Here is an 8,865-nt window from a genome sequence, read left to right as displayed (position 1 = left end):
CTGTCTCTGAGACCAGGCTGTCTGCTCTAAACTGTTTTTGCAGCTTTCTGTCTCTGTTTTTATACTAGCTTCCTCATAGTCTGGCAGGATTACAGAAAGTTCACGGAATGGGGAGGCTTTGGTTTGTCTGGGCCTAGCGGGGGGGGGGGGGGGGGGGCTTCCTCAGCACTCGTGGCCTTCCACCCTCCCAAGTTACCTAGCATGATGCCCAGTGTCATCAACAAGTCTGGGAAAGGTCCGGTGTCTTTCTCTGTGTTTGTGTGGCCCCTAGCTCAGGGGAGCTTGGAGCCTGCATGGACCCTGGGTTCTGTTGCCCTACAATTGATAAACAATATTAATAATGAGGTTGTTGTGTTTGGTTTCCTAAAAATGCAAGAGGACATTTAGGGTCAGATTCTCTGCTGCCAGGAAGAGGTTGCCAGTAATGAGAACACACAATAACTGTGATTAGTATTTAATAATGGACATAACACTTTTTGCAAGTATCACAGTATTGAACAGAGTGTAATACCCAATCCAATATGTCCCAGCAAATCAGTGAAATTGAATCCCATAAATTAAGCCCGCTTACCAGCCACACCTATAATATTGGGCACCCGCATGTGCTGGCCTTGTTTATTTGGAGCTCTTCGCTTTCTAATGCATAGCACAGTCTTCTTTGGCTCTAGAAAGCATATAGGCTCAACCTGTGATCTCAGTTACATGGGCATAAATCCAGAGCAACTTCAGTGCATCCAGTAGAGTTATTCCAGATTTCCCTCAATCTAAATGAAAGCAGAATTGAGCCCATAGGGAGCTGGGAGCAGATTGTATTTTTCAAATTGAATTCGGCTTGGAAAACAATATGGGTTCAAATGAATCATCTAGACATCAAAATAGCTTTGCAAACCCCAAAAAACAGCATGAGAGGTTCAGAGCACCTCCAATTCCTCTAGCTTTCCCCAGCCCTGGTAAGAACCTCTTAGTAAGTGGGAGAGAAGTCTTGCTAAGTACTACCTGTGGAAGATTCTCCTGCCAGGAGATATTAGATGCTGTAGCTGGTGCAGTAAACATGAACTTCTCTCACCAACCCCAGAGCCACCCAGAGCACTTCTGGTGGGAGGACAATTTCTCAAATGTCTTTTATAGCTACAGCACCACCTTGTGGGTTCTTATAGCTCCTGCCTTTGGTTTTCGTTTATTCACAGCCTTCTCTCCCTGCCAGTGGGACATTCTGGGGCATGTGACCCACATTCCCAAACTCCCCCAACCACTGAAAACATGGGGATGGCTTATCATGGACACAAAGGCCCCTTTACACACCTCTGACAGAGTCAACTACATGCATACCCACTGAAAGGTCCCTTTACACAACCAGAACAGCGGAAGGGGCCTTACCGCAAATAATACGAAGGAAGGCTGGACACAGAGGACCAACCCCATCTTTTATGTGCCACCTACCATCTGGGGAGAATTAGCAAGTGATCATTTATTACACTAAAGTCTTTCTAGTGGTGGATGGACCTCAAAAGCTTTGTTTGTACGATCACCCCAAATAAATGGATGCTCATCAGAACCTCTCGGCTTGCACTCTGCTGGCCTGGGCTCCCCCTGCAGTTACCCGGATACAGGATTCTTCTTCCTGTGCTCAAGGCAAACATTTGTAGTAGAATTGCTGTGAGCTGCTAAACAATCGTCATAGTCCACCCCATCTCTGACTTATTTCAGTGGTGGGCAAAGTGATGAATGAAAACAGGGCCTGATTTTCCAAGGTGCAAGGTACCCACAATTCCAGGTGGGAGATGCAGGTGTACCTGAAAATCAGACCCATAGTTTATAGGATATTTTGTCCAGGATCCTTCAGAACAACGGCGCCTGAAAGGCAAGATATCCTCTCATTCTTCTTGTGCCCCATAGAAGCAAGAGTTAATGCTTCAGGAGAGCACTTCACAGAGCGAAGCACTCGCACCCTGACCCTGCCTGGAAGATCAAAAGCTGTGCCAATGCCTAGTAAAAGCAGGTTATCCTGTAACACAAGGAGCCTCAGAGAGCGGGAACATGTTGGTGCTTGTCAGAAGATCTGCACTTTATTAAGAGTAGCACAGAATTTACTTTGTTTAACAGTTCTGGGCAGACCTGAAGCTCTAGTGAATGTCACTCCAGTCCACAACAGCCACAATCACTTTCCAAAGCTCTGAGCAGCTGACCCCCAGCTAGCTGATGGACTGATCTTTGCCTGGAGAGTTTCTTACTAAAGACTGGAGGAGGCGAGGGAGTGGTGCTGTGTGACGCTGCTGACCCGGTGTCTCTCATTGTCTAGTGGAATGTTGGCAGCAGTGCTGAAAGAAGTTACAGGCGTGCAGGGAAACAGACATTATCCTATTAACCATTAGCAACTAGGTCCTCCTCCCACATCCATTTAGTCACTGAGTAAACAGCACGGAGCACAGTACTAGATGCAGAAAGCCACGAGGACAATGCGCTTTTCAGACCCTACATGCTTCACTGGACATTAACGGGACACTCTCAAGGTCAGAGGGACTGACACGTTTCACTTGCATTGATTTTTATCTCATACTGGTCTGTGTGATACCTTATATGCAGGGGCTCTATTTTCCCCCAACAGCTTCACTACTTGGTCGAATTTTGCTTTTTGAATTAACGCCAGTGGGCCGGCACCGAGGAACAACCCAGCGATAACCAAAGCTTGCAAAGGCTGCCACGCCAGAAGCGACCCTGCAATAACAAACCAGCGCGTGAAGTCTCACACTGAGCAACAACCCTACCATAACAAGCTGTGTGTACAGCCGCGCCCGCCGGAGCCACCTTACACACGTGTCTGTGGCAGAACAATGATTGGTAAGGAAAATGGCTGTCCTTTCCGTCTAAAAAGGGGTTGGCTCTGAGAGACAAGAACTAGCTTTATTTGTTTATTTTTCATGATGGGAACTATCGCAACGGTGTCTGTGTGGTTTTGAGGATGTGGTTGCTGTGAAACTCCAGAAATTCTCCATGTACGTCTCTGGAATGGAAGAGCCCCACCTCCAAAAGCAGAGAGCTGAGCCCCACAGAGGAACAAGGGGCTCGTTATTTGATCAGCCTCATTTTGAGTCAGGGCAAGTTGAGCTCTTAAAATGCTGTTTTGTACCCCTGAGCTTGGCTGGCCATGCATCTGAATACCCTCCCATTTGCTTATTATTAATGGGCAGTGGAACTGAGTGGTGAAATGGCTATCCTCCTTCCACCTCCTAACATGATTAGATACAGGTTCATGAAACATTAACCCTTTGCACGGGGACAGTGGAAACCGACAGCATCGTGGCCACAGTGAATTTCAGAGCCTGGGTCAACTGACTGGAGCTGGTGGGGCTCAAGCTACAGGGCTAAAAATAGCAGTGTTGATGCTCTCGCTGGGGCTGGAGCCCGGGATCTGAAACCTTGTGAGGGGGGAAGGGTCTCAGGGCCCACGCTCCGGCCCGAGTGAGAACATCTACTCTGCTGTTTTTAGCCACGTAGCCCCAGCCAGTTGACCCAGGCTCTGAGACTCACTGCTATGGGGTTTTTTGCAGTGTAGACATACCCACGGAGAGCAACAAAAGCCAACAGACAGCATGGGCTTTGGGTTACTATTAGATTGAAAGCTATGGAGTAGAGGGGTCCACAGCCTCGTTTTATTTGCCATAGTCCCCCCTGCAGTGATGGTGGGGGGTGTAGTTAATGGAACTAATATTCAGCAGATTGTTTGTTGCTTGTTGAAAAAAACAAAATGAGGAATGAGAGCAGAGGCCGAGCTCCTGAGGAGGTGGATGGAGCTGAGTGAGGAGATGACCCTGGAAGGAGAGTCGATGGGGAACAGCTCTGACTCTGGCATTCAGCTCATGGAGAATAACTCACCGTCTGCCCCTGTGCACCGGGGCTGGAGAGAGCTTCACCTGGCAGCTTGGGACGGCAACACCCACGTGATGAAGCAGCTACTGCGGCAGGGGGCAGTGATAGAGAGCAGGTGAGCCCTCTTGAGCCAGCTGCTCCCACTCTACCCCAGCTCTGTCTCGCTCATTCGCTCTCCGTCCTGAAAGAAACACCCTGAGGTTTCATTTTTGTGCCCACACAGGGACGAGAATGGATGGACGCCCTTACACAGTGCCACGCTGAAGGGGTCCATCATGCTGGTGAAGTTCCTGGTGCAGCGTGGAGCCGTGGTCCATGCCACAGACAGAGCACACTACACCCCGCTGCACCATGCCTCTTGGAGCGGCCATACCCAAGTGGCTGAGTTTCTCCTGGCTCGGGGATCCCCAGCATCAGCCGTGACTAAAAGGGGCCTCACCCCACTTCACTGTGCAGCAGCCAGTGGCCACACCCTCATCGTGCAGTTGCTCCTACAGCAAGGCACAGATCCTGCCAGCGGGGACAACAACCGGTGGACAGCACTGCACTGGGCGACTGTGAACAGCCAACTGCATATCATGGACTTGCTGCTTTGCCAGGGTCTCTCCCCGGATCTGGGCAGTAACGGAGGCATCACAGCACTGCACATCGCGGCAGAGACGGGAAGAAGTGACGCTCTAAGATTCTTGCTAGCCAAGAGTGCCAACATCAATGCTCAAGATGGGCTGGGGAGAACAGCACTTGCCATTGCATCCGATAATGGCAATCGAGAGGTAGGCCCCTAATATCCATTCTTCTTAATGCATGGAATTCTGCAATATGCTCATGGCAATGGTTCATTATCAGTTGATCAGGGTCAGCAAGGTGGGAGAGATGGCCACTGAAGTCTATCAATAATAATATAAATATGAATATTTAGCTCTTACATAGCACTTTTCATCCATAGATTTCAAAACACATTACAAAGAGGTCTGTATCATTATCCCCATTTTACAGATGGGGAAACTGAGGCACAGCGGGGGAAAGTGACCTGCCCAGGGTCTCCCCACAGGTCAGTGGCAGAGCTGGGAATAGAAGACAGGTCTCCTGAGTCCCAGTCCAGTGCTCACTTGGGACAATCCGAGATGACCAAAGATGCTGACTCAGACCCAGCCGTTTGGCCGTGAATGTTATGTCTGGGTTATCAACACACACAGCTTTCTCTCTTGATTGTCCTCTGGGGTTCCAAAGTGCCACAGAGTGGAAAGATATGCCTGAGTAGCTGCAGCTAGCTCCATTGACTGGTTGCTCACATTGACCTATGTGACCGCTGACACAACAGCACAATGGGCTTGGCTTCTCTGTGCATGTTTAGGGAAAAGGTACATCAGAAAAACGTAAAGGACTCGACTTCCTAACAGCACCTTGGCTGAAGACAGATCATATTCTGGTGATGGGATTCGATATCTTGGGTGCCATTTGCAGTTTGTACAGGTACACTCAATGCACAGTAGCTTTTCCTAAGGAGGGACAGTAAATCATCTGGGAATTCTCCCTGCCCTCCCCCACCCCCAGCTATCAGAACACGGGGGAGAATTCAATGAGTGACTTTAAAATAGGAGGATGAAATGGAAGAATTAAAAGGCAAATGCAAAGATAAAATGCAAACGAAACTTGTAAACCAAAAACAGAATGTCATGGCACGCTCGAGGAATTATTTTGGGGGAGTTCTGTGGCCTGTGTTATACAGGAGATCAGCCTAGATGATCACAATGGTTTCTTCTGGCCATGGGATCTATAAATCTATGACATTTATATTCACCAAGAAAAATAAATCCACTAGACTATGCCTCGCTGAGAATACTTTAAAAAGAAGCAGGAAGCTGCATTTACTGCTAAAAACACGTATTCACTAAAACTGAAATCCTGGCCCTACCGAAGTCCTCAGAAGGAGTTTCCAGTTTCTTGTCCCATGCCAAGACTTGAAGAGCAAAAAGTAATACTCATTTTAAGGCCCTGGTCCTGCAGTGAGCTCTGTATTGGCACATGGGTCTCTGAGACTGCAAACGGCCACTGAAATTGCTGTAGATTGCGCAGTGTGGGCCCAGTCCTACAAGATGCCGACCCACTCCTAAGAGGTGCTGAGTGCCCTCAACTCCTGTTGACTTGGAAATGAAAATAACTGATCACAAGAGGTGCTCATGGTTTTGCAGGTTTGGGACCAATATTCCTATGCATTGCAAGAAGGTGGAACGCATGCCCATTCGTGTGCATGGGGCCACGCAACTGAACTCCCTTTTGCTTTTCCCAGATTACAGGACTGTTGCTGGAAAGCAAAGCTGACGTGAACATGAAGGACCGCTACGGCTGCACGGCACTCCACAAGGCAGCAGCTGCGGGACACTTGGCCCTCGTCCACCTGCTGGTTGAGAAAGGAGCTGTCGCCAACATTAGAGACTGTCTGAATCTGACTCCGCTTCACAGAGCTGCCTGTTGTGGGCACAGCGAGGTAGCCAGTTACCTTCTGGACCATGGAGCTGAGATCAATGCAGCCGGCTGGCTAAACAAAACCCCACTGCACCTGGCTGTGGAAAAAAATCACTTCCTTTTAATGGAGCTGCTGATGGGGAAGGGGGCAAGTCTGTCCTTCAGAACTCGCTGGCATGAAACGGTACAGGATCTAGCGTCAGGCAGGCTCCTTCCTGGGGGCACTCCGTCCACTTCCCGGGAGAAGATGACAAGCTGCAATCCGGACCTGAACTAGATCCCAACTCAAGTACAGTCAACTGGACCTGAGAGGCATGAGAACAACTTTGTCCTTCAGTTTACTCTGCTGCCACCTTGTGAAGAAGGATCAGACTTCTCATCATTCCAGTATTAACCGATAAAGGGCCTGATTCCCATTTACATTGTTCTTGCAGAGTAACGGAACCTTAAATACACTGTATACCCATTGTAAGGCCCCTTTATACCACTAGAGTGGTGTCATAGGGCCTTAGTATAAATAAGAATAGGGCTCTCACTGTTTAAAAGGTTCTGTCTTTAGCGGTGTGCTGCTGTAATACGTATTTACTAGGGATGTGATTAAACCATCTTTGGGGATTCATTAGATACCAGATAATGTAGCCAATGGATACTAGATGAATCCTAAAGCCTCAGGGAGGTGGGGTGGGAGATGCCCAAAGCGGAAGATGGGGCTCTGGAAAGGGTGGTCGGAGTAATGAAGCAGCAGAGGACAAGGTAAAGGAGATTGGCAGAAGATAGGCCAGGCGGCGAGAAGAAGCAAGACCACACTTAAAATGGCCGCCATCATCACCTGGTGGTAGCCATTTGAAGTGCCTGAAGTTCACTTACGATTTAGCTTGGGACAGGGCCGCCCGAGGGGTGGTCAAGTGGGACAATTTGCCCCAGGCCCCGCAGATAGGGTGGGGGCAATTTCGCGGCGGGTCTTTCAGTCCCTCTCTTCCTCATCAGTGGCACTTTGGCAGCAGCTCAGTCGCTCTGCTTCAGTCTTCTGCGGCAATTCGCTGGCGGGTCCTCCTGTCCTCTTCTTTCTTTGGCAGCATGACTTGGGTTTTTCTTTTTTTTTTTCTTCGCCACTTGGGGTGGCAAAACTAACTTTTTTTTTATGGAAGGGGCCCCCAAAATTGCTTTGCCCCAGACCCCCTGAATCCTCTGGGCGGCACTGGCTTGGGATGTAGAAGAAGGGCAAAATGGCCAGATCTGTGCTATTTACAATCATCCTATCTCTAGAATACACCTGTGAACATTAGAATACTCCAATGCTGATGTCTTCTTATATTCCGCCAGTGGACATTTAATAAACCTGTATGCTGATAAAGAACCACTGAATCAACTGATAAATTACCAGCTCTTGTGGCATAGGAAGCACTGAATCAGCAAAGCTGTCATCTAGGCAATAACGGCACCTGCTGCCTCCATATAGGGCAGGATTCCAAATGCATGCAGGGTATAATTTGTTTCCAAGTGGAAAAATAGCTCCAACCTGCAAAATGCTCCCAAGTAGTCACTTCCATGCCTGCAGCCAAAATCAAACATGTACATTTTGAAGGACGGTTGAAGACATGTAATAAAACTATGTCAACAGAAGTTAAATGAAAATTAGAATTTGGTCTTGGTTAGAGCTGGATGGATAATATTTGTCAAGTAATGGCACTATTCATGATTCCGTGTTTTGCATTACTCAACTTCACGGCTGGTTGAGTGCAATATTTGATGAATAATACATGATCCGGCCAATATTTTACTTGATGAATCATATTATTCAGTATTTGAACAGCTCTCTTTTCAGTCTATAAACCCCTCTGTGGACATTAACTCATGTTACAATAATAATTTGCACTTCTATGGCTCCTTCTAACCAATGGTCTCAAAGCACTTTGTTATTTTTTACTATTATTCATTTACGTAACTCTTTCCAAGCACAGACTAAAGACATATTCCCTAGCATTAGATTGTATATAGTCTTAGGCTCTGTCCCTTTAGCTGGATTCACACGGGCAGATCCCTGCACCCACACAGGACCCCCCAAAAGTCAGTGGGGTTCTGCACTGGTGCAGGGGTCCCATGCACAAAGCAGTTTGTAGGGCCTAGAATAGACATGACAAAGCATGGACCAACAGTTCAGATGAGGAGAGATTGCTGGCATGTGAACACCTTTAGAAGGTGTAAACTAGCAGGGTGCAGCAATCACAACAAAATTCTGTCAGGTCACCTACGTCCTTCCTACAGGCTCTTCTAGTGTAATAATCTCAGCAAAGAGAGCTTGGTCTTACATTGCCAGAAACCAAACAGAGGCATGTCCCCCAGTCTGGGCGACTACAGTCAGCACTGTAGGTGACTGGGGGTTGCAACAAGGTAGCTTCCCAAGCATGGAGTAGGAATTCCTGCCTTCCTTCTATGCAACACGCCTGATTTACAGAATCCAATACTGCCTCATTATCTTCCCCTCTGCAGGGAGAGAGGGACGCTAAACTGGCGATAACCCCTGCTGGCCAA

General features: G+C 48.1%; 1 protein-coding gene across 3 annotated transcripts; it reads left to right on the top strand.

Annotated features, from left to right (window-relative positions):
- The first annotated feature begins 2,321 nt into the window (after positions 1 to 2,321).
- ANKRD65 (ankyrin repeat domain 65) lies at positions 2,322 to 7,956 on the top strand. Of its 3 annotated transcripts, XM_084651914.1 has the most exons (5): positions 2,322 to 2,510; positions 2,606 to 2,838; positions 3,751 to 3,982; positions 4,091 to 4,640; positions 6,158 to 7,956. In XM_084651914.1, exons 2-5 carry the CDS (start codon positions 2,832 to 2,834, stop codon positions 6,608 to 6,610), a joined length of 1,242 nt encoding a protein of 413 aa, XP_084508040.1. In that variant the 5' UTR covers positions 2,322 to 2,510; positions 2,606 to 2,831; the 3' UTR covers positions 6,611 to 7,956. The 3 variants fall into 3 exon arrangements, with proteins under 3 accessions (XP_084508040.1, XP_084508039.1, XP_084508041.1); XM_084651913.1 differs by having other exon boundaries at positions 2,322 to 2,838; XM_084651915.1 differs by having other exon boundaries at positions 2,322 to 2,838; positions 3,717 to 3,982.
- The last annotated feature ends 909 nt before the right edge of the window (positions 7,957 to 8,865 follow it).

This window comes from Lepidochelys olivacea, assembly GCF_965140295.1.
Source record: "Lepidochelys olivacea isolate rLepOli2 genome assembly, chromosome: 18".
In the NCBI taxonomy this organism is placed as follows: domain Eukaryota; kingdom Metazoa; phylum Chordata; order Testudines; family Cheloniidae; genus Lepidochelys; species Lepidochelys olivacea.
The sequence above is the reverse complement of the archived record's forward strand: the minus strand, read 5'-3'. Positions and strand labels throughout refer to the sequence as shown.

Excerpts from the sequence above, each read along its gene's own strand:
- ANKRD65 (XM_084651914.1), top strand. Across the intron at positions 3,983-4,090 it reads GGGGCAGTGATAGAGAGCAG|GGACGAGAATGGATGGACGC; the intron begins GTGAGCCCTCTT and ends GTGCCCACACAG. Across the intron at positions 4,641-6,157 it reads CCGATAATGGCAATCGAGAG|ATTACAGGACTGTTGCTGGA; the intron begins GTAGGCCCCTAA and ends TGCTTTTCCCAG.